Raw genomic sequence first — 24,357 nt, 5'->3', positions numbered from 1 at the left:
ATTACATTAATCCGATCGTCATTTAGTGATGTAGCGCATGCGCGTGATTGTGCTCCTGTGTTATTGACCGCAGCCGAGCACATTACATTGAATAAGTGCGCCTCGTACTAGCCGCATGAGCTAGGTTGTGTTATCCTTGTCTCTTGCCGTAGCTGTACATATCACTTGACTTACTTTATGACATTTCCGGCCACTATGCGCTCCAGTGCGGCATGCGTGTCAGCTGCCATCGGGACTCCAAACAGGTATACATCCTTAAATAATTAGGATTAGGTGTGAATATGACCAGCATCATGATACTCATATACTGACTCCTCATGAAGTTATGGGGACAAAAGGGAACACATGGGGTTTAGGTGGCATCATACCAAGATTTGAGAAATTCTTTGTGTTATATTGCTTTTCTTTTTTGTATGCCCTTTGTGTAGCAACTTTTGAAGGCATAGAGGACAGCTCTTCTTGGTGTTGGTGTGTCATCCCAATTTTAAATGTTTTTTATTGTGTTCTGATATTTTGGATTTTGTACTATAGGGGTTGTCCAGTGAAAATCTTTTTCTTTCAAATCAACTGGTGTCAAAAAGTTATATAGAATTGTAATTTACTTCTATTTAAAAATCTCAAGTCTTCCCATACTTATCAGCTGCTGTATGTCCTGCAGGAAATTTTGTGTTCTTTTTAGTCTGACACAGTGCTCTCTGCTGCCACCTCTGTCCCTGACAGATACTGTCCAGAGCAGCAGCAAATTCCCATAGAAAACCTTTCCTGCTCTGGACAATTCCTGTCTTGGTCAGAGGTGGCAGCAGAGAGCACTGTGTCACAACTGAACTCTGTGAACAAGGAACTGTGTGAAGGGTTGGATTATCTGCATATTAGACTGTTCAGTAAACTGTTGTTTTAAGAAACAAACACAAGAGTCCATCAAGTTCAATGTAAAAATTCTACTGTGTTGATCCAGAGGAAGGCAAAAACTGTATGTGACAAATGACAATTGCCCCATCACAGGGAGAAAAATACCTTCTCTGAGAAGCTAGAGAAAAGCTAGAGCACTGCTCTGGCCTGTGACAAAGCTGTGACACTACTCCACCCAGCTGAACCGCAGAGGGTCTCAGGAGTGAGACCCAGTGTGATCAGTAAGTTTGATATACCTGATATGTCTAAAGTTACTAGAAAAGACAGTAACACTTTACTTTTAGAGTATCTGTGAGCTGGTCGATACTATACTTTTTGTAAAATAAAATATCTTTATTAAACAATAGATCTGGATGTAAACGAGAATAGCATTGACACATATACAAAAACAAATGTTATTCACAATTTTGAGGTAATAACATCCCAGTGGTGAACGGATTCCATGTTTCTTACCAAAGAACATCAAATTCTCCAAGATTTAGAAATATATTATAAAATTGTTCTTCTATCCAACCTCATCAAAAATGCTAAGGTTTTTTCCAGTCCATCCATCCTACATGTCTGGCGCACTGGTGATCAGCAGGGCTGAAGTTCAGATCCGAGTTTCTTCTTCTGGTTTCCGCTGGTTAGAAGAAAATCCATGTAGATCAGCGTTTTACCCAGATCTGAGTTGATCCTTGCTCCAATATTTTGGTTGGAGGTATTGGGGACTTGTTCAGAAAAGACTGGCACCTTGTCAGGTAACTGCTCCACTTCTTTCTCATTGCCCTGAAACAGATGAGACATATACGTGACCAGGGCACCCCATTACTGTATATTTCATTTTCAATACAATTCAGGTCTATCTCATCTACTAGGGAACCACTTTTTTAAGGTGCCCCAATATAGTGATGGCAGTCACAGCTAGATCATTGCATATACCCCCAACAGTCATGCTTTATACATGACTAGGGTATAGCTGAGTCCTTGTCCCCCACCCATAACCCCTCAATAATTTGAGACGGACACCGAGGTGGATTAATTGGCCACAGCAGCTATTTATTTTACAACAAACATGAACAGTATATATACAGGGCCGATTCTGGGGTTTCTGCCGCCTGAGGCAAACCTCAGGCGGCCGCCCCGAGTGATGGCCGGCATCCCCCCCACAACCCCCCCCGCAGCCAGCCGCTCACCTGTCCCACGCCACAGCCGGCCCGCGCTCTCCGCTGTCTCCACATCCCGTCAGGTCCCGCGATGTCACCCTGCAGCTGTCACGGACCTTAAGGCTGTGGTGAGTGAGTGGGGTGATCGTGCGACCCGATCACCCCAGCGCGTCCCCCACCGACCCCGGGCACTCACCACAGCCTGGAGGTCCGTGACAGCTGCAGGGTGACATCGCGGGACCTGACGGGATGTGGAGAGCGCAGGCGACGGGACAGGTGAGCGGCCGCTGTCATTTTTGTTAAGTGATACCTAACAAAAATGACAACAGTTGGGACATAATGCCGCCCCCTGCCGGACCGCAAAATCTGCCGCCTGAGGCGAAAGGCTCATTCCGCCTCATGGCAGAAGCGGGCCTGTATATATAACATGTCACCCCACAACCCCTAATCTGGGCTTCCCCAAACTCAGATCCATATCCCAGGCAGTCCTCGGAGCCCCAATGCCGACGGTCCCCTAGTACAGGCATCCCCACACGGGATTTGCCGGCAGCCGCCTATCGGGCTTGCTGGCAGCAATGTTGACCCCCGTGTGTCCAGGATGACCTGCTCCAACTGGGGCAGGAGCCCCTCTCCACAGGTAAATCCCGGACCGTCAACCCATGCCACACTATACAGGAAGTCCAGAGACAACCTTGTCTCCCCCCCAGTACATAACCCATCACTAAGCCTATTGTCCACCGACTCCGAGGACCCCCTCCTCCCTCCAAGTCAACTGGCCACTGCGACAAAATTAGGCCGCCAACCAATCACACCACCTCCCCCAACCCTGCAACCCGGCAATCCCCCTCCCCTCCCTACAGTCCCCCCCCCCCCCAAAAAAAAAAGGGGAAAGGGAGGGTGGAAGATTGTCCTGTCGATCTACTAGAGCTGGAATGTACTAACTTATTTCTGTTGCCCCCTATATACCCTATGACACCCCTATCCCTCACTTAGTCTGACCCAACCAATCCCCTTTCACTAGCCCCCCCACCTGACAAAAATTGCTACACCTTCTCTCCAAATACTCCCCCTCCCATCTGCCCTCTGAATCACCCTGACTCCAGTCCCAACTAACCCAGTCATGTAGGCCTCCCTCCTAGGTTCCCTCTAGTAACTTGATCATGCTACCCCTCTCCTTTGGCCTCCTGTATGCTATATGTTTATGTATTTTCATCCCATTGGTCTCAGTGAGTATTGTTCAATTCTCCATTTCCCTGTGGAAGCACTGCAGGGAAATTTAACACTTGTTGCCAGACTTAACCACAGGTCAAATCTCACAACCTGATTTTCCTAGGGAGCCCCTTCTAACAAAATGGAATAATTCAAATCAGGGGTATTCCCATTTTGTACAGATGGCCCCTAGCCCCCTCCAGCCTGTTTGTAGCAGCTAATTTCCATTAATGCCATTAACTAAAATAGGAAACAGTACAACCCAGTAAGTTACGCTTACTTTATGGACATGAGTCTTTTTTTTAACCTTATTAACTATGTAACTATGTAAACAGCGTAGCTCATAGAACTACACCAGTTCCTTAATTCCCATTAAAATCAATGGAAGATACCCAAATTGTGTAACTCCTGATCTGGGAACACGGCCCCATACACACGTACGGATGTGTGAACAGGGACATTGAAAAACATTGGTCCTATATTCTGTCCACAATTGCATGTCTGCAACTGTGGACAGAACTACAGACGTGAATACAATCTTACTTTTGTCATCAGGCTCATCATGTTTTCAAGCTGCTTCTATTTAGGCAGGAATGAGGCTCTAATGGAATATATTGGAAATAATGAATACTGCCTGCAGTCCGAACAGTAAGGCCTGAAAATGTCCCATTGTTAACCTAAGAAAGTGGAACTTTATCTTCCAAATTAACTTATTAACTTATTTTTTTAATTGATCATGGCCGTGATTAATTCAAAAGATACTTTGCATTGAAAATGAATGGAATCGCGTCCAGAGTGTATACACATAGGGGGACATTTATTAAGCACAGCGTTTTTTGCGCCAGGGTTAAAAATGTCCCTGCAGCTCTGGCAGTACGCAGATTTATGTAGAGGTGCCCCCCCCCCCCCCCCTCTTTCGCAAGTGGCATAAACTGGGCTGATGCAAAAATTTTTTTTTGCAAAACAGGCTCTTGCGAATAAATTCATTCGCATCTGCCCTCTTTACGCCAATAAATATAACTTTTTACATTGATAAATCCCCCCTATACACTCCGGACGGGATTGCAAGCGGCTACACGGAAAACTGACATGTCAGTTTTGTGCGGCCGCTATTCATTGAATAGCGGCCGCACAGAACTGTCAGTTCACACAATGGAAAGTGCGGCTCTGGTTGCACTCTCCATTGTCGGCTACTGTATGGTGAATTTGGATGTGGACACACACGGATGCGCTCACATCCCAATTCAACATAAATGAAGTTCATCCGGCCGATACTGCAGTACCAGCTGGGATGATTTTCACTGGCACCGGCTGTTTTCTGACATGGCCGGGTCACAGAATGGCTGGTGTCTTACCCAGTGTGAACGTTCTGCAGAAAGAAAGTTCTGCACAGAAGGTCCCCGTTGTTCGCACAACACCAGCCGCTAAAAATTGACATGAACATTTTTTGTATGGCTGTAAAGATCACAGATAGGAAAGAACGGACATTCTTTTAAATAAAAAGAATGGCCGTTGTTTTCCGAAAAAAGTATGTTGTATGAACATGTCCTAAGATGATACTATGACATCAGCATTTTCTTACCAGAGAATCATATTCCTTCAAGAAACTCCAGTTTTCATGCCTGCAAGAAGAGAACAAGAGCATTACAGTTGTGATTGATCTATCTGTGAGTGTTTTGTTAGGTTTGTGACTTCAGATATTGCACGTCTATGGTTCATATATATTTATTTGCCCCTATGTTAAAGGTAAAAATCTGAATTAAAGACTTAAGTGTGAACAGAGCTTTACATGTCTTTAAATGTCTTAGAAAACGAATGGTTCTCCCATGTTTTCATCTGACATTAGTGTTGTAGTGTTGAGACAAGAAGCTTCGTTCATCTATTCTTGGGGCAGAATATAAATCTGTGCCACATATTTCTTGCATGAAAGGATTTTTTTTCGTATTCATCAGCAGAGCTCGGCTCCATCCCTTTCAAGTCTTCATTCAGCACTCTGCCATACTGTAAGACACTTGCAGAAGCTTTTTATCCACTTATGTTGCGGAGAACAGAGGAAATTTTTCTGTGAATTAGTTTTGAAAGCTAAAAACTAAAAGAGGCTCCAAAATTCAATTAAAATTAGATGACTTTCTGAAACATTGGATCATGGTGGCCTTAGCTTTGTGCAACCAGTGTGGCAGTGCAGGGCGCCAGCCACCGGACTGCTTACACTGTGTGTGTGGGGTGGGGTTGACATTGACAACACTTTAAAGGAGAAAATTATTAAAGTATTGTATTGCCCCCTAAAAGTTATACAAATCACTTATATACACTGTTTACGGGAAATGCTTAGAAAGTGTGTTTTTTTTTCCTGCACTTACTACTGCATCAAGGCTTCACTTCCTGGATAACATGGTGATGTCACTTCCTGGATAACATGGTGATGTCACTTCCTGGATAAAATGGTGATGTCACTTCCTGGATAACATGGTGATGTCACGACCCGACACCCAGAGCTGTGTAGGCTGTGGCTGCTGGAGAGGATGATGGCAGGAGGACACTGAGGGACACAGGGCACTGGAGGGACATTGAGCATCCCTCTGCCATCATCTTCTCCAGCAGCCACAGCCCACACAGCTCTGGGAGTCGGGTGGTGACATCACTATTTTATCCAGGAAGTGACATCACCATATAATCCAGGAAGGGAAGCCTTGATGCAGTAGTAAGTGCAGGGAAAAAACACTTTAAAAGAATTTCCCGTAATAAGTGTATATTGGTGATTTGTATAACTTTTAGGGGTCAATACAATACTTTAATAAAAACTTTCTCCTTTAACTGTAAGCGCTTGTGATAAGCAATATAGTATATCTATTTATCCGCCTATAGAGCAGCAAAGTGGCCATGTTTAGTTGTAGCATCTATATAACAACCACTGGTGTGTCAATAAATCCCACTTATTGCTTTGGAAGTGCTGTCTCTCAACATTCTTTTTTATATAACAACCACAGACGCCGTATGCAGTGCAGTCAATGACAGTTACAGAGCCGTTGTCGGATGTGTGCAGGTTGGGTTAGCGCAGTGTAGGGACCATGGGGTCGATTTATCAAACATGGTGTAAAGTGAAACTGGCTCAGTTGCCCCTAGAAACCAATCAGATTCCTCCTTTCATTCCCCACAGACTCTTTAGAAAATGAAAGGTGGAATCTGATTGGTTGCTAGGGGCAACTGAGCCAGTTTCACTTTACACCATGTTCGATGAATCCCCCCCGATATGTGTCCCTCTTTGGGCGGTATGTGCTGGTTATAGGGCCAGTCTACATATCACATCTACAACTACCTGTGTAATCTCTGAGCTTTTTATTTAGTGTCCTTAGTGCTCGAACCATAAGCTTCTTCCTTGGTCACAAGTCTGTTTAATGACCTGTGTAGTAGAAAGTCAGTCACTAAAGGGTTAATTCGTCAGATCACTGTGGGCACCTGTAGTCACCATGGCAACTGCGAACTGTGGGGACAATCGCCTATGAAACTGCTGACGCGGTTATATGGCACTAGCAGCAATGGCAGTAATGATACCTGTAGTTAGCTCGTCTGTGGCTGCAATAATGTAAAAAATGCTTTTGTTTGCCTGGATAAAATGTCGTCAGCTTAGTGACTGCGTGCGTGACGGAGGGCGGGAAAAGCATGTGGAGCCCAGGGCACTTCAGTGCCCCAGCCACGCCTCTTTGACCCATCAATCTGCCTAACAAAAGCCATTTGTACATTATTGCTGATAGTACATTATGTTGTTAGGACATGCTCTTGTTAAAGGCCATACTAAGGCAGGCCGAGCTAATAGAGGGGTCTTCCTTAATTTTTATAGGGGTATTTCCACCTGGGCATCAATCCTGGGACCTGCACCCATTTCAAGATTGGAGATCCCCTTAAAAGATTATGGCCCCCGCAGGTGTTTGGGAAGCTGGAAACTCCCATTGATATTAATAGAGGCTGCATAAACAGCGTAGCACTTTCAGGCCTACAAACCATAATCACGGCCTCCTACCACAATAATGTATACAGATGGGATGCTAACCCCTTATAACTGTGGTATAATGGGCCTTGAAGGGCTCAGTATTAGCCGCCATGTGGAATAGCACATGACCATCTAGGCCAGTGATTGGCTGTAGTGATCATGTGTTAGTGGTTCGCAAACAGAGACCAAGAAGACCACTGTATATGGAGGGGTACTGAAGGCGTAAGTAGTTGTTTTTGTATTTTATAACATTTGGTATTGTTTATACTTTTCTAGAAACTGGTGGACACCTCTCTAAGGGTACTATTACACGGAGTGATAATCGGCCGAATCGGCCCGATTCGGCCGATTATCGCTCCATGTAATAAACACAACAATCAGCCGATGACAACAATCATCGGCTGATTGTTGATATAGGTTCTGAGCTATTTTTGTCAGGCGCTGACCGCGCACTGCTACGTGTAATAGCAGTGCGCGGCCGGCGACTGACAATATACATTACCTATCCACGCTCCAGGGCTGCTTCTGCGGTCTTCTCTCTGGGTCCCGCTCGCTCTAGCTTTAGAGCGGCCTGTCAGCTGACAGGCTGCCCTGCCAATCACAGGCCGCGGCGGTCCCGGCCTGTGATTGGCTGAGCAGCCTGTCAGCTGACAGGCCACTCTGAGGCTAGAGCCCTTGGGACCTGTGGAGAAGCGGACCGCAGAAGCAGCCCTGGAGCGTGGATAGGTAATGTATGTAGTTTAAACAAGGGCTGCAAGGACTTCGGAAATGATGTCCTTGCAGCTCTTGTTAAACGATTATCGGGCCGTGGAATAGGCCCAGTAAACGAGCAACGATCTATCGGGCCCCCATCAGCTCATGTAATACCACCCTAAGACAGTCTGTTTTATAAGACTTTCCCTTTTCCTGTATACAAGCATAAGTAAATCCCACCCCTATGAGTAGGAACCCATGGCTTCTATTTACACATGAATTAAAAAAAAAAAGAGGCAAAGACAGTTTCTTAAAACGGTCTAACCCCCCCCCCCCATCCTTGTTGCCCATAGCAACGAATCACAGCTCAGCTTTCACTTTACGAGTTCAGTTTAAATAATGAAAGCCGTAATTCATTGCTTTGTGTGTTGGGGTGGGGGGGGGAGGTTGTGCATTATGTGTTCTTTTTTGTGCAGTCTGTGCACTTTTTTGTCACATCATGTGACTAAAAAATTGCTAATGAAAAATGTGAAAAAGAAATGTTACAAAAACATCTAAATTTTCAAGGCATAAAACTGGAAAATGTCACACAAAAAAAACAGCATAGTATATATAGCTTGTAGTATTACGTTTTATATTCCCCTATTGAGTCATGTGTGAAAACTATACCTGATTATCAGGAAAAGCTGTGCGCTTGTCACTATCACATATCCACCCAGCGTTTTATCCCCTTTGCTACGTATCTAGGCAGATTTGTCATTCAGGGCTTTAGAAAAGCTGGGTGGTCATCCTTGTAATCGGGGCCATATTGTCACCCAGCTTTTCCAGGAAAAGATAACACTTATAAATGACTGTATAGAATTTAAAGAAGAATTATGTACTCACCAAACTTTTTCACCTCTCCTTTCGGCTTCCACAAACTCCCTCCAGACGTGGTCCTTCCTGACAGCGTCACCCCAGCTCTGCTTTTCCTTTTCCCTATCAGAAATCGACGCTATTTGTCGCGTCCCTGGGTGCGTTTTACTTAAATTGGTGGAGGACATGGACGTAATTTTGGTTGCGCTTTTCTCCGGCATCCTGTACCCTGCAGAGGTCGCTCTCCTGATAGAAATCTGTCTGCTGCCCATCTTCACTACGATGCTCAGATATTACCGTATAGGAGAAAATTCCTTGCAAAGTTCTTAAAAAGTTCTTTAAGGACGCCGGGCGGACTGTGTGCGTGGGAGGCAGCGAGGTGGAGAAGAGAAGTTTCTGTTGTGTTGCTGAGGATGAAGTAAATAGCGAGGAGAGGTGCACACACATCTCCGCTCTGTTTACTGTAGCCATGGGTAACCGGATCTACTGCAGGGATCATGAATAGCAGAACAAAGGAAGCGAGCAGCCAAGACCAACCACAGTGACTTCAAAGGAATCTCCAATGAACAAAACAACACAGGAACAAATAAGACGACATGCATTATACATCTATACAAATACACGTTTAGGGGGTGGTCAAACAATCAGGCAGATTTATGGCCGATTTTTCGAATTCAAAATCTGCAGCGTCATTTTGTAATTTTTATATATTGTTCTGCTGGTGAAAATGTTCTGCAGTTTCTGAGAAAATGGAGGTAAAGGGGTTATCCAGGATTAGGAAAAACACAGCTGCTTTCTTACACAAACTCTATGGGGAAAAGAAACAGACATGGCTGCACATCCATAAACTTATCACTGATCCATCTGCTTCTCAGCACTATATACTACTAACGTCAAAGTGCATAGGTCCACACACCACTTTAAGGTTCCTGATTTCATACAGACACAGCGCCACCTCTGGTTGTACGTGGTATTACAAATCAGCTCCATTCACTTCAATAGAACTAAGTTGCAAAACCCACACCCAAACTGAGGACAAGGATGAGGGTAGTAGTCCTTAGTAGTTGTCACAGTCTAGTCACACTTTATTTCACAGGGGTCACAGTGCCTCTATGGACTACAGCCACCATCATCTTAGTACAACTTTCTCAGCCCTGTGAAAGCCCAAGCAGTGTGGGAGGTCTGGAGGAAGTACTCACTGTGTTTGTGTTCCTGGCTGATAGAGGTTGGGGCTCTTGATGGTAATAAGCAATAAAAGAAGTAACAATAAAAGAATAACTCACAGTTCATTTAAAGGGAATTTTTTTATTAAAGTATTGTATTGCCCCCCAAAAGGTATACAAATCACCAATATACACTTATTATGGGAAATGCTGGATAACATGGTGATTCCTGGATAACATGGTGATGTCACGAACCGACTCCCAGAGCTGTTCGGGCTGTGGCTGCTGGAGAGGATGATGGCAGGGGGACACTAAGGGACACAGGGCACTGGAGGGACACTGAGCATCCCTCTGCCATCATCCTCTCCAGCAGCCACAGCCCGCACAGCTCTGGGAGTCGGGTGGTGACATCACCATGTTATCCAGGAAGTGACATCACCATGTTATCCGGAAAGTGACATCACCATGTTATCCAGAAAGTGACATCACCATTTTATCCAGAAAGTGACATCACCATGTTATCCAGGAAGTGACATCACCATTTTATCCAGAAAGTGACATTACCATGTTATCCAGAAAGTGACATCACCATTTTATCTAGGAAGTGACATCACCATTTTATCCAGAAAGTGACATCACTATGTTATCCAGGAAGTGACATCCCCATGTTATCCAGGAAGTGACATCCCCATGTTATCCAGGAAGTGACATCACCATGTTATCCAGGAAGTGACATCACCATGTTATCCAGGAAGTGACATCCCCATGTTATCCAGGAAGTGAAGCCTTGATGCAGTAGTAAGTACAGGGAAAAAAGCATTTCATAAGCATTTCCCGTAATAAGTGTATATTGATGATTTGTATAACTTTTATACTTTAATAAAATTTTTACTGGACTTCTCCTTTAACTTGTAAAAATACACTTCCAAGATGGTGGCATAAATAAGTGTTTTATAAATGGTAACTGCTTATTAGCAATGTATTAGCAAAAAAGAAATTCAGTCTGGTGAGGGATAAAAACCCCAAGTGTATTAGAAATGTATATACCGTGTCATTATACAATGATTCATCTTTATTTATATAAATGTAGAATAACCCTTTCATTCTCTATTTATCCATTATCACAGTCTAACATATGCTATGTGTGACACTAACAGCAGCAATGGCAGTGTTCTTATCTGAGGATAGGTGCTGGCTGACAAGCCTGGGAGTATGAGAATATGAAGATATGACGTATGTGATTCCACAGGGTTCCTAATCCTTAACCCCTCGAGGACACTTGTTTTCATGCCTCCTCAGAATATATATTAATATATACACATCACTTCTTGCAGTTAACAATTATTTGTTTGTATATTCTGCATATAGATATTGTTCGGACTTTGTGGCAAGCTTTTGGACTAAATGGTCCTTTTTCAACTCACTAAGCACAAAACAGCAGGCATACACAGATCAGCCATAACTTTAAAACCATAATCACATAAATGTGATCATACCGTGGTAATGGCACATCTAGGCAAGGTCAAGGCTTATAGTTAAAAGCAAACTGCTCTGCCAGTCAGTGTTTGGACTGCAGGCAGTATTCTTCCTCCAGCCACTAGAGGCCCCTCTCTCCTCCCAGTTGTCACTCTACAGTACATCTGGCTAGAGGAGCCTGAAGACAGAGAAGATTGTGTTCTGCAAGGAGCCAGGTAATAAGGAGACCTATACAGGACTACAGAAGGATACACAGGAGAAGACATATATACAGCAGTACGTAGAGGATACATATATACACGAGTACATAGAGGATACATATAAGTATGTGTGTTTGTTGTTTTATTATTAAGTTTCCCAGAATTTTGTATTGTAGTCAGTATGATGGAGGTCACCCAGCTTTTCCAAGATCTTGTACTCAGTATGATGGAGGTCACCCAGCTTTCCCAGGATCTTGTACTCAGTATGATGGAGGTCACCCAGCTTTCCCAGGATCTTGTACTCAGTATGATGGAGGTCACCCAGCTTTCCCAGGATCTTGTACTCAGTATGATGGAGGTCACCCAGCTTTCCCAGCATCTTATACTCAGTATGATGGAGGTTACCCAGCTTTCCAGCATCTTATACTCAGTATGACGGAGGTCACCCAGCTTTCCCAGCATCTTATACTCAGTATGATGTGGTCACTTAGCTTTCCCACCATCTTATACTTAGTATGATGTGGTCATACAGCTTTACCAGCATCTTATACTCAGTTTGATGTGGTCACTCAGTTTTCCCACCATCTTGTACTCAGTATGATGGAGGTCACACAGCTTTCCCAGAATCTTGTATACAGTATGATGGAGGTCACCCAGCTTTCCCAGCATCTTGTACTGAGTATAATGTGGTCACCCAGCTTTTTCACCATCTTGTACTCAGTATGATGTGGTCACCCAGCTTTTTCACCATCTTGTACTTAGTATGATGTGGTCACCCAGCTTTCCCAGAATCTTGTACACAGTATGATGGAGGTCAATCAGCTTTCCCAGCATCATGTACTCAGTATGATGTGCTAATTGGTTCCCTTTAAGGGACCACTCAGTGCAGGGACGGTAAATGGCAACCCGGACCTGTTCTTCTTCTAGTGGCACTGTTCCGACAGTTTTACCAGTGACTCTGCCATCTCTTCCGCACAACATCTGCACAATGTTCAACACTCAGTACTCCACCTAACTGCATCTACTACAACTCCAAGTAAGGGGCAGTGCCAAGCCAGGTTGCCTAATCCACAAGCAAGACTTGCTGACTAGAAGTACATCAAACACACATTACTTGCCCAGAACACCCTCAAGGCTACTCTAAAATGGCAGCACCCGTGAGGGGAGACACATCAGCAAACCATCCTGGAACAAAACAGGGCTAATCACAGGAACATGTAACAGAGCCTGAGGCTCCACTGGGCAACAGAGCACGCTGAAACCCTGCGATCGGGCCTCTAATAGCCAGCTAATCTTCCCTGGCTACAATGACCATAAGAACAGCAGGAACAGTTGAGGCTTGCTGCAATCAGTTCTCCTGAAAAGTAAGCACAAACAATAGTTAGAGGAGGGAGTACGCTCCGCGGGCTAAAAGACAAATGAAAAAACTCATTATGTTGGAGGGATACCTCTATACCTCTATAGGGATACCTCTGTATACCTCTAAGGGACGACCTATGCAAATTTTTTATATGTTCGCTAAAATATTCCCTCGTCCTGCGGGCTCATAGGGACATTAAAACCCCATGTGTTGTGCTGCCAATGGGACGTGGGGGAAATGGATTTATTGCTGTGGCTGATCAGTACAGTGTGTTATACCCGTCACAGGCATCATTTTTTTTATTCACAAAGGGTCCTGTTTTATTTACTGCAATGCTTTCTCCTATGTGGTCAGCAGATGGCGACCTTCTCCTATTACAACATTATGCCTGATTCTGAATTGAAGCATATGAATTGTAGTGGTGCACCACTATACAAATGATCAGATTACTTTTCCTTTATCATGACTATACCCAAAGGGATTTGTTACATATAAAACTGTGATTAGAACTGTTAAATAATAAAAAAAAAAATCAAATAAAAAAAATCTACTACTCGATAGGTTTCTGGTGGTGGTGGTGGGGTGCTGTACAGAGAAATGTCTGTGAGAAGACCACCTACAGTTGAAAAGTGGTTTTCTGAATGAGTGGGCTTCTTAAAGAAAATAGCAACTGTGCATAATATATGGTGGATTGGAAATTTGTTACATTAAATATGGTCTGGGTGGTCTTTTTAGAGGGGGTCTTCTGGTGCATTTTAACTGTATTATTAATGTTGGCTCAATACTGTTATGCTAAGTTTACATGAGGCGATTATTGGCCCGATCGTACGATTAACGATTTTTTTTTATAACGATCAGCGTTTAGACGGTACAATATATCATATGGAAAAATCGTTTTGCGATCGCGCGCCCGCAGCCCGGCCCGCAGCTGGCCCCCCCCCGCTCAACCGCAGCCCCCTGCGCCGCCCCCGATCGTCGGAGTGGCGGCGGGGAGGGCGATCGGAGCGGCAGCGGGGGAGGCGATTGGGGCGGCGGGGGTGGCGATCAGAGCGCCGGGGGTGACGATCAAGCCGGCGCAGGGGGCTGCGGATGAGCGGGGGGTCGGGCTGCGAGCGGGGGGCCGGGCGGGGGGCCGGGCGGCGGGCAGGGCTGCGGGCGGCCGGACTATCGCGCCACGACTGTTTACACGGAACGATCGGGGAATTTTTTGTCATCGGCGAACGACGATTAATGAACATGTTAAAAGATCAAAATGAACGATTTTTCAAATGTTCGCCGCGTTTACACGTACGATTATCGTTCGAATTTGATCGTTATCGCGAAAATTCGCCCGATAATCGTTTCGTGTAAACGTAGCATTACTCTCTTGAATCCATTGGACACACTAATACCACCTGTTATGCATATATAGGACTTGTAGTAGGGGCATAAAATAATAATGGTCCACTAGGGGGAGCTAACTGCACATCCAGTTATATACAGTACAGTGAAATCTTGAATTACGACCATAATTTGTTCTGGGAACGTGCTTGTAATCCAAATCACTTGTATACTAAGGCAAGAAATAATCAAAACGCAGACAATTTGTTCCACAACCCAAAAATAAGGTAGGTAAGGTCAGTGGCGGATTAAATGTACCCTGGGCCCCGGGCTGTCCACCCAACCTGGCCCCCCCCCCAGTCAATTCGCCCACATTATAATCTGCTACTGCGTCCCCCCCCACTGTCCCCAATAAACACTGCCTGCCTGCCTCCCCTCCCTGCTGGCCCCAATAAACATAATGTTTGGTCCCTTGCTGCTACCCCCAGTAAGCATTGCCCACCCCACCTCCACTGCCCCCAATAAACATATCGCCACCTCACCTGGTCCCCTAATGTTGCCCCTCCCCCCCAAGGTCACAGCAGCACAGAGGATGTCAGGAGAGGAGGGTGCTGATCTTATAGGAGAGGTCCAAGCAGCACAGAGGATGTCAGGAGAAGAGGGTGCTGATCTTATAGGAGAGGTCCGAGCAGCACAGAGGATGTCAGGAGAGGAGGGTGCTAATCCTATAGGAGATAGTCCCCCTTTATAGATGGTCCCCCTCTTTCCCCCCTTATAGATGGTCCCCCTCTTTCCCCCCTTATAGATGGTCCCCCTCTTCCCCCCTTATAGATGGTCCCCCTCTTTCCCTCTTTCTAGCTGGTCCCCCTCTTTCCCCCTTATAGCTGGTCCCCCTCTTCCCTCTCCCCCCTTATAGCTGGTCCTCCTTTCCCCCCTTATAGCTGGTCCCCCTCTTCCCTCTCCCCCCTTATAGCTGGTCCCCCTCTTCCCTCTCCCCCCTTATAGCTGGTCCTCCTTTTCCCCCTTATAGATGGTCCCCCTCTCCCCCCCTCCCTCATAGATGGTCCCCCTCCCTTTATAGATGGTCCCCCTCTCCCCCCTCCCTTTATAGATGGTCCCCCTCTTTCCCCCCTTATAGCTGGTCCTCCTTTCCCCCCTTATAGATGGTCCCCCCCCCTTATAGATGGTCCCCCTCTCCCCCCCTCCCTTATAGATGGTCCCCCTCTCCCCCCTCCCTTTATAGATGGTCCCCCTTTTCCCCCTCCCTTATAGATGGTCCCCCTCTCCCCCCTCCCTTTATAGATGGTCCCCCTCTTTCCCCCCCTTATAGATGGTCCCCCTCTCCCCCCTCCCTTTATAGATGGTCCCCCTCTTTCCCCCCCTTATAGATGGTCCTCCTTTTCCCCCTTATAGATGGTCCCCCTCTCCCCCCCTCCCTTATAGATGGTCCCCCTCTCCCCCCTCCCTTATAGATGGTCCCCCCCCCCCTTATAGATGGTCCCCCCCCCCCTTATAGATGCCCCCCAGTGAGTAAATAACACAAAAATAACAAAATACAACTCACCTACCCAGCGTTCCCCCGTCGATCCTCTCTCCGTCTGATGCGCGGCTGCGGGGGGTGTCCGGTCCTCTCCCCGGCAGCGCGCGCATCACACAGCTCCTAGTGCCGCCTGGGCCCTGACTTTCGGTACGTGCGCTCCAGTACCGGAAGTCAGGGCCCCAGGTGGCACTAGGAGCTGTGTCATGCGCGCGCTGCCGGGGAGAGGACCGGACACCCCCCGCAGCCGCGCATCAGACGGAGGCAGCCGGAGACTCTTGTGACCGCAAGCGAAACAATGCTTGCGGTCACAAGAGTGCAGTGGCGAGGGGTCCTCCCGGGCAGCATTATAATGTGGGCGGCAAGGCATGGGCCCCTCCGGAGCCTCTGGGCCCCGGGCGGCCGACCAAACCACCTACATTATAATCCGCCATTGGGTAAGGTGTTATGAATCAGTAAAGAAGACTGTATCAGTAAATAAGGGGTTAATCAGTTAACTCTCCCTACACACAAAGCTCCCCAGGTGGCTGCATACCTCCTGGTGCTGGTACTAGTGCTAGCTGCCTGGAGCAGCTATTGGTGAAGGGGTTAATTGAGTGGTCAGAGGGAAGCAGCTATCATATATTATCCAGTGTAGGCAATATGGCAGCAACATGTGCACGGCAGCGGTGGGAAATGTCTGGACGAGGCCCTGGGGAGTTGACCACTTGGATTACATTGGTGCACACAGGATCTAAGCTGTCTGAACACCGGAGTAGGAGGGTGCCGCAGCCTCACCTACACGAAGTCCTCCGGCAGCAGGGAGAGGAAATAAAGCTGAGCTGCTCGCTTCCACAGGAGGATCTCCGAGGTTCTACAGGGTCCCAGATGTGTACAGGCACCAGAGGAGAGCCGAAGGTGTCTGATCAGAGGCAGAGTTGATCAGGTAGCAGTGGGTCAAAATGAGAGGGTTTTCTAATCAGTCCAGTATCAGGCTATGTTCACACTACGTAAATCTACGGCTGAAGTTCTACTGAACTACAGCCGTAGATTTGCGGGGTGGAACATAACAATATTTGCTATGGGATCCCGGCCGGAGCGTACACACATCGTATACGCGCCGGCCGGTTCTCACACAGCGCCGCAAACAACTGACAGGTCCATTATTTGCGGATGGAATTCAATGAATTCCGCCCGCAGAAGGACCTGTCAGTTCACACAGTGAAGCGAGCGGCTACAGCCGTTTGCTTCACTCTGTGCTATGGGAAGCTCTGATGCGGGCGCGCGCTGATGCGCCCGCATCAGAGCTCCACGGAGGAAAGATCATCCGGCCGGTGATGATCCAGGCTGAGACCGGCCGTTCCGTGACCCGTCTGGTCAAATACGTAGTGTGAACATAGCCTCAGGATAGAGACACAGGAGTTCGTATTACCAAATCTTGCTGGTTTACAATTTGTTTTTTTAAACTGTTACTTTGTCTTGCAAAACTCTCTCAGACTTAGTTACTTATAATCCATAAAATCGTTCTCAACCAGGTTCTATGTGTACTTATGTTAATGCAACCATCAAGCTTGAAGCACCTCTATTAAGTAAGCTTGCTATTTGCAAGGCCTGTATTTATCAAATTATTGTTGTGTCACCTCCTACACCAATAGGCCACATAGGTTAGCCATAAGGGTAAAGTTTGGGAGCACTGTGGCTTTTTGTTACCTGAGAAAGTTTGTAGAAATTAATCTGGCCTGCTGCAATATATTCATCAGATGTATATATAGTATGTATGTACCCATATGTATACAATGGGTAATAAATTACCTATATCATGCTTCCAACTGCTTCACTTTTATACTATAACATGTATGTATTTTTATATTTTATATATAGATCTTTTATGTTGTAATGTATCCACACATGGCAGCACTGTCACATCATACTGAGGACTACAGAAGGAAGAAGTTACTAAGGAAGATCCTGATTTAGCATCAGGTTGTAAGTTGTCATTTTGGAGACTGATCTCTTATGGCACAATACAAAACAGATCTCCCACAAGGAAGGGGAATTAATGGAAAAGACATGCCACTTGTCCGGATAAGGACACTATTACTTTGCATGAGCATTGATTGTCTATTCAGACTCCTATTAGAATGCAGTATATAGCTCAGTAAGAATGACTCTGAATACATTACAATAGGAAAAGTGTTTCTCAGCGACTAATTCCTGACAAAACGCCCATGTTCTCCGGCGCGCGTCTATTGTCCCTGCGGATTGGAGATCTCATCATGTCAGGAACACTCACCAACCTCTTCTTACAGGTCTTAATCACAGAGATGAAATCTTCATTGTTGGAAATTAAATTGGAAAAAAATATTTTAAAATCCTGAACGAATGTAATTTTATAGAAAAACAGATAAAAATAACTAAAGAAGACATCTTTACCATCTACATCTGAGCTATGTCCTGGAATATGGGAAGATCATCCGTGTATATGGTTTCTGGTGACTTATAGCCGCCACATCAAATCTCTACATACTGTTCATACTCAGTGCCTGGTAAAGGACATTATAACTGGAACAGGTTATCAAGTCTAATCCCTGATGTCCCAGTTGCAGTTTTGAGTCCCTGGTAACCGGTTACCTATTGTCATTGTTTCTATCATTTCTTAGCATCAGATTAGCAATGAGTGAGCAATGAGATGAGTGAATTTACCAAACTCAAAACCAAATGCTCAGAATTTGACTCCTGGTTAGAGATGAGTGAACCGGGTTCGGTTAGCCAATGACTATATCCATGTTTTCCACATAGCCTTAGAGCTTTATCCAAGTTCAGCAGCCACCGCTAATCAAATGCCGAAAGTTCGGGTTCAGATGGACTCGAGCATGCTCCAGGTTCGCTCATCTCTACTCCTGGTGGCTACTCTTGGACTACTCCTGGTGGCTGAAATATTTTCCAGGACTCTCTAGGGCAGCATCCAACTTCTCCAGCCACTGGGAGTCAAATGCAGAGTGTTCAGCTTCGGCTTCCCTTAGGGTGCCTGTTTGCTCCCTCTCTGCTTCTTGCCAGAATGTGCACCCAAACCTGTCCCTAGTCACTGATATTCTGTCAACCAAGTATAAGACGAGGCTCTGTCCTCTTTGAGCAATAGTTTCCTAGTGTTTCTAAAAATGTGCTTCTGACTACTACTGGTGGCTTAAAAGGGTTAAAGGGTAAAAACTTGGGGGACAACTCTGGCAATGGTCTCAGGAGCGGCACAAAGTCTAACTGGTTAGGTGGCACTGTGTTGTGTCTCCTGCTGGCTGTTACATTTAAGAACTACATCAACTACTCTTCTGCCAGCTGAAAGGAAGCTTGCTTTAGCAGAAAGCTTCTCCCAATGCCTTGTCTGACGTCAGTTCATCTGCCAACTCAGTTTTTTTCTCATCAGCTTGCAGATTGACATTTAGGCAGGATTTCCTTTTATCTTAACGGAGAAGTCCAGTGATATTTTTATTAAAGTATTGTATTGCCCCCCAAAAGTTTCACAAATCACCAATATACACTTATTACAGGCAGGGGTGTAGCTAAAGGCTGATGGGCCCTGGTGCAAAATTTTAGCTTGGGGCCCCCCATCTCACCCGATCAGGCAAAGTCCTATCTAACGTTATATCCAATTACTCTAATGTGCCACCATGTTCTAATGCACTGTCACTGCCTCCACCTCATATAGGTACCCCCATGAGCTAATAATGCCCCCAGAGGTTCCCCCATGAGCTAATAATGCCCCCAGAGGTGCTGACAGCATGTGCCAGCGGGCGCAGCAGGACAGATTAGTGCAGTGCTTCCCAACCTTTTCCACCTCGGGGCACCCCTACTAAATACTACAATATAGGAAAACCGTCATACAGGGACTCACAGGTGACGTCTTCTTTGATCTGAGGCGTCACTTTCCCTTTTCCTCTCCATCCGGCCCAGTCCTCCATGATGATTTCTTCCAGATACGTTTCATCTCTTCAGAACCTGCGAGACAAACAATTTAGGCTCTGCACATTTCTAGCAACTTCCTTCCCCTTCTCCCTCCTGTCGGCTCCCATAGTAACTGCGCTGTTTGGTGTTATGTGCAGTAAAGCGAGTAGGAATGTGGGATGCCCCCTGTATGTAGGATCCCCTGCTGTGCCCCCATGAACTAATAATGCCCCCAGAGGTGTCCCCATACAATAATAATGCCCCCAGAGGTGCCCCCATGAACTAATAATGCCCCCAGAGGTGCCCCCATGAACTAATAATGCCCCCAGAGGTGCCCCCATGAACTAAAAATGCCATCAGAGGTGCCCCTATGAGCTAATAATGCCACCAGAGGTGGCCCCCATGAGCTAAAAATGTCCCAGAGGTGCCCCCATGAGCTAATAATGCCCCCTGAGGTGCCCCCATATACTATAATGCCCCCAGAGGTGCCCCCATATACTAAAAATGCCCCCAGAGGTGCCTCCATGAACTAATAATGCCCCCAGAGGTTCCCCCATGAATTAATAATGCCCCCAGAGGTGCCCCCCATGAAATAATAATGCCCCCATGAAATAATAATGCCCCCAGAGGTACCCCCCAGGAAATAATAATGCCCCCAAAGGTGCCCCCATGAAGTAATAATGCCCCCAGGAAATAATAATACCCCTAGAGGTGCCCCCCAGGAAATAATAATGCCCCCAGAGGTGCCCCCCATGAAATAATAATGCCCCCAGGAAATAATAATGCCCCCAGAGGTGGCCCCCATGAAATAATAATGCCCCCAGGAAATAATAATGCCCCCAGAGGTGCCCCCCAGGAAATAATAATGCCCCCAGAGGTGCCCCCCAGGAAATAATAATGCCCCCAGAGGTGCCCCCATGAAATAATAATGCCCCCAGGAAATACTAATGCCCCCAGAGGTGGACCCCATGAAATAATAATGCCCCCAGAGGTGCCCCCATGAACTAATAATGCCCCCAGAGGTGCCCCTAAAAAAACAAACCTCCTACTCACCTAATCCGCACTGTGTGGCTGCAGGCAGCAGCTCTCCTCCTCTTCGGGCTCCATCTTGCGAGCTGCAGGGACGGGACCTCTGGCAGGCGTGATGACGTCACATCATCACGCCTGCCGGAGAGGTCACGTCCCGGCGTCCCATAGGCTGCCAGTATGAAGTGACGGCAGCCTATGGGAGGGAATGCGGGAGGAGAACGCTGACAGGTCCTGCTCCTGCATTCTACTCGCTTTAATGTTCCGCTGGCTCACTGTGCGGGCAGAACATGAAAGCGATTTGTGCATCCCGAGAAGCTGCGCGGCCGCAGCTTCTCGGGATGCTTAGAGACAAGTGGCAAGGGGGGCCGTGCGGGCCCCCCTGGCGTAGGGGCCCAGTCGCCATGGCGACCGCTGCGACCCCTATAGCTACGCCACTGATTACAGGAAATGCTTATAAATTGCTTTGTTCCCTGCACTTAGTACTGCATCAAGGCTTCACTTCCTAGATAAAATGGTGATGTCACTTTCTGGATAACATGGTGATGTCACTTCCTGGATAATATGGTGACGTCACTTCCTGGATAAAATGGTAATGTCACTTCCTGGATAACATGGTGATGTTACTTCCTGGATAACATGGTGATGTCACTTCCTTGATAAAATGGTGATGTCACTTCCTGGATAACATGGTGATGTTACTTCCTGGATAACATGGTGATGTCACTTCCTGGATAACATGGTGATGTCACTTCCTGGATAAAATGGTGATGTCACGCCCTGACTCCCAGAGCTGTGCGGGCTGCTGGAGAGGATGATGGCAGGGGAACACTGAGGGACAAAGGGCAGTGAATATTGGGGATTTGTAAAACTTTAAGGGGGGTAATACAATACTTAAATAAAAATTTTTGCCAGACTTCTCCTTTAAAGTGTAACTATCATTTAGAGATATTTCTGGCATGTCATAGCTAGTGATAAGTAGAGTTCGGGTTCGGCAATGTTCTTCTAAGGAGTCCTGGAAAATATGGATATAGCCACAGGCTGTATCTATGTTTTCCTGGCAGCCCTAGAGTGGTATCCAGACGTTGGGGGTCAAATGATGAGTGCTTGTGTTCGGAGAACACATGACAGAACCCCTGATGATTGCTAGAATGAAGGAGCAGACATTCTCAGCAGCGCATGCTCTGTCCCTTTATCTCTGCTCTAAACTGCTATAGCGAGTAGTTGACTGAATTATAATGGAAGCCTATGAAACTTTCGTAAATTTTTCTGCCATTTTTGTCACCTTTTGTCGTCCAGCAGCTAAGTCATGTGATGGCAGAGGGGAAAGGCACACAAAAACACCTAAACCACAAAAAAGATAATTCACACAGTCAAAATGCTAGAAATTATTTTTTTAATGGCGTTTTTTTTTGGGGGGGGGGCTGAAAAACGCTAGACAAAAAGGGTGTGTGAGGGCATTCTAAGGTCCACATAAACCTTATACTAAAGTGTCTGTCAGCAGGTTTGCCAACGGTATAAAGTGCATATGTGGCCTACAGAGTCAAATGGTGATAGGGGTTTGGTGAGATGTTTTTTCACTGCCCACTTCCTTTGTTCTCCGATGCATAAGCCATTGCCAGAGCAGTCTCACAGCCAGGGCTGTGGAGTTGGAGTTGGAGCTAGTTTTGGCTGTAGTCGGAGTCTGAGCTATTTTTGGCCGGAGTCGGAGTTGGAGTCGGAAAAAAATGTACCGACTCCTGCTTTAAAAAAATCTTTAAAAAATGTAGAATTGAGTTGAGCTCCCTGCAGTTGTGTCTCTATATAACATGTGACGGGCGGATTGTGCCTGGTTTTGTTTCTGTTTGTCTTTTCGTCATGGGAAAAAAAAAAGAAAATGTTTAAATAAATTCTTTAAAAAAAAAAATGTAGAATTGAATATTAATATGAATTTTACAGGTTTTGCTCATGAATATATATTATGAGCAACATTCTAATAGGACACTGGCCCTATTACATAAGGGTGGTCGAGGAATATATCAGTAATAGGACACTGGCCCTATTACATAAGGGTGGTCAGGGAAAAGTTGTCGGTCACTATTTGGCAGTTTGTTTCTGAGCTGGAAGAGTCCATTGTGTGGGGGGAGATCTGTGCTGTTCTCTTCCTGGATGCTGGATGACTGTATATGAGCAGCAGTGTAACATGAAGATATCCTGTGTAATATAGAGGAGGAGGAGAAGACATAAGTAGTGTAGCTGTAACCTCTGTCCTCAGTGTGGTGTTTTCTCTCTGGGAGATTGTGTGTTTTTCTTCAGTGTTCTATGGTTGCAGCTGTGTGTGTGTGTGTGCAGGCTATGGCTGCAGCTGTGTGTGTGTGTGTGTGTGTGCAGGCTATGGCTGCAGTAGGTTGTGTGTGTGCGATGACTGCAGCAGGTTGTGTGTGTATGCTATGGCTGCAGCAGGCTGTGTGTGGGTGCACTATGGCTGCAGCAGGCTGTGTATGTGTGCTATGGCCAGAGCAAGCCGTGTGTGTGTGTGTGTGTGTGGTGTGCGCTATGGCTGCAGCAAGCTGTGTGTGTGCTATGGCTACAGCAGGAAAAGGCCACCTGCTCCATCTAGTCTAGTTGTGAGTAGTTCAGGACATGGAGGCTGGAGACTGGCTGCATCCACTGCACACACAGGAGAAGCTGCTTTATATACAGTATTCCTTTATTCACTCAGAAGTTGCCCCAGGATCATGTAGGACATTAGGGAGAAGCTGCTGAGCCAGTGTGATAAATAACTCCCCTGGTATATGACCGGCCATTTATGAAGGAGCAGGAGTCGGAGTTGGTCCTGATAAAATTTAGGAGTCGGAGTCGCAGCTGCGGCTTGCCAACTCCACAGCCCTGCTCACAGCAACTTATCTCTTCCCTCTCCATAGGAAACACATGAATATTTGGCCATACCGAAGGCTTGTGTGTATGGGTAAGATGGAAGAGATAGCTCACTTGTATGACAGTTATTAAAGGTGTATGGTACCTTTATTCTCTTTTTATATTTTGTTTGTTTTTACTCTAATTAAAATGGCGCCCCCACCTCCCCCAATACTAGTATAATTTGTGTAGGAACTTTTCTCACGTATTCTCACGTCGATACCTCAGCTATTAGTGAACTAATTATTTTCTCATTATGTATTATGATGTTCTGCAGAATCTCATCATAAACCTCAGCTGCTGCAGAACCTCATCATACACCTCAGGTGCTGCAGAACATCACACTACACCTCAGCTGCTGCAGAACCTCATCATACACCTCAGCTGCTGCAGAACCTCATCATACACCTCAGCTGCTGCAGAACCTCTTCATACACCTCAGCTGCTGCAGAACCTCTATATACACCTCAGCTGCTGCAGAACATCACACTATACCTCAGCTGCTGCAGAACCTCATCATACACCTCAGCTGCTGCAGAACTTCATGATACACCTCAGCTGCTGCAGAACCTCTATATACACCTCAGCTGCTGCAGAACATCACACTATACCTCAGCTGCTGCAGAACCTCATCATACACCTCAGCTGCTGCAGAACCTCATGATA

At 46.1% G+C, this 24,357-nt stretch overlaps 2 protein-coding genes across 4 annotated transcripts in view; one reads left to right on the top strand and one right to left on the bottom strand.

Annotated features, from left to right (window-relative positions):
• CLU (clusterin) overlaps positions 1-17,746 on the top strand; it is a 44,008-nt gene extending 26,262 nt beyond the window's left edge. For all 3 annotated transcript variants that reach the window (XM_069975731.1, XM_069975732.1, XM_069975735.1), the window contains one exon: positions 17,716-17,746. In XM_069975731.1, the coding sequence (XP_069831832.1) occupies positions 17,716-17,731 (16 nt within the window). In that variant the 3' untranslated portion in view covers positions 17,732-17,746. The remainder of the gene's footprint in view (positions 1-17,715) is intronic.
• CIMIP5 (ciliary microtubule inner protein 5) lies at positions 1,232-9,166 on the bottom strand. The gene is made up of 3 exons (XM_069973977.1): positions 8,830-9,166; positions 4,846-4,885; positions 1,232-1,677 (listed from the first exon to the last, which is right to left on the bottom strand). The coding sequence occupies exons 1-3, from the start codon at positions 9,069-9,071 to the stop codon at positions 1,486-1,488; spliced, it is 474 nt and encodes a 157-aa protein (XP_069830078.1). The 5' UTR covers positions 9,072-9,166; the 3' UTR covers positions 1,232-1,485.
• Positions 17,747-24,357: the final 6,611 nt, after the last annotated feature.

Source organism: Dendropsophus ebraccatus, chromosome 6 (assembly GCF_027789765.1).
Source record: "Dendropsophus ebraccatus isolate aDenEbr1 chromosome 6, aDenEbr1.pat, whole genome shotgun sequence".
In the NCBI taxonomy this organism is placed as follows: domain Eukaryota; kingdom Metazoa; phylum Chordata; class Amphibia; order Anura; family Hylidae; genus Dendropsophus; species Dendropsophus ebraccatus.
This window is presented reverse-complemented; position numbering and strand designations above follow the sequence as displayed.

What these genes read in the sequence shown, in the direction of transcription:
- CIMIP5 (XM_069973977.1), bottom strand. Translation starts at nt 9,071, where the DNA reads ATGGGCAGCAGACAGATTTCTATCAGGAGAGCGACCTCTGCAGGGTAC. An exon ending in AGGAGAGGTGAAAAAGTTTG is followed by an intron (nt 4,886 to 8,829) that starts GTGAGTACATAA and finishes CTCTTCTTGCAG; the next exon opens with GCATGAAAACTGGAGTTTCT. An exon ending in TGAAGGAATATGATTCTCTG is followed by an intron (nt 1,678 to 4,845) that starts GTAAGAAAATGC and finishes CATCTGTTTCAG; the next exon opens with GGCAATGAGAAAGAAGTGGA.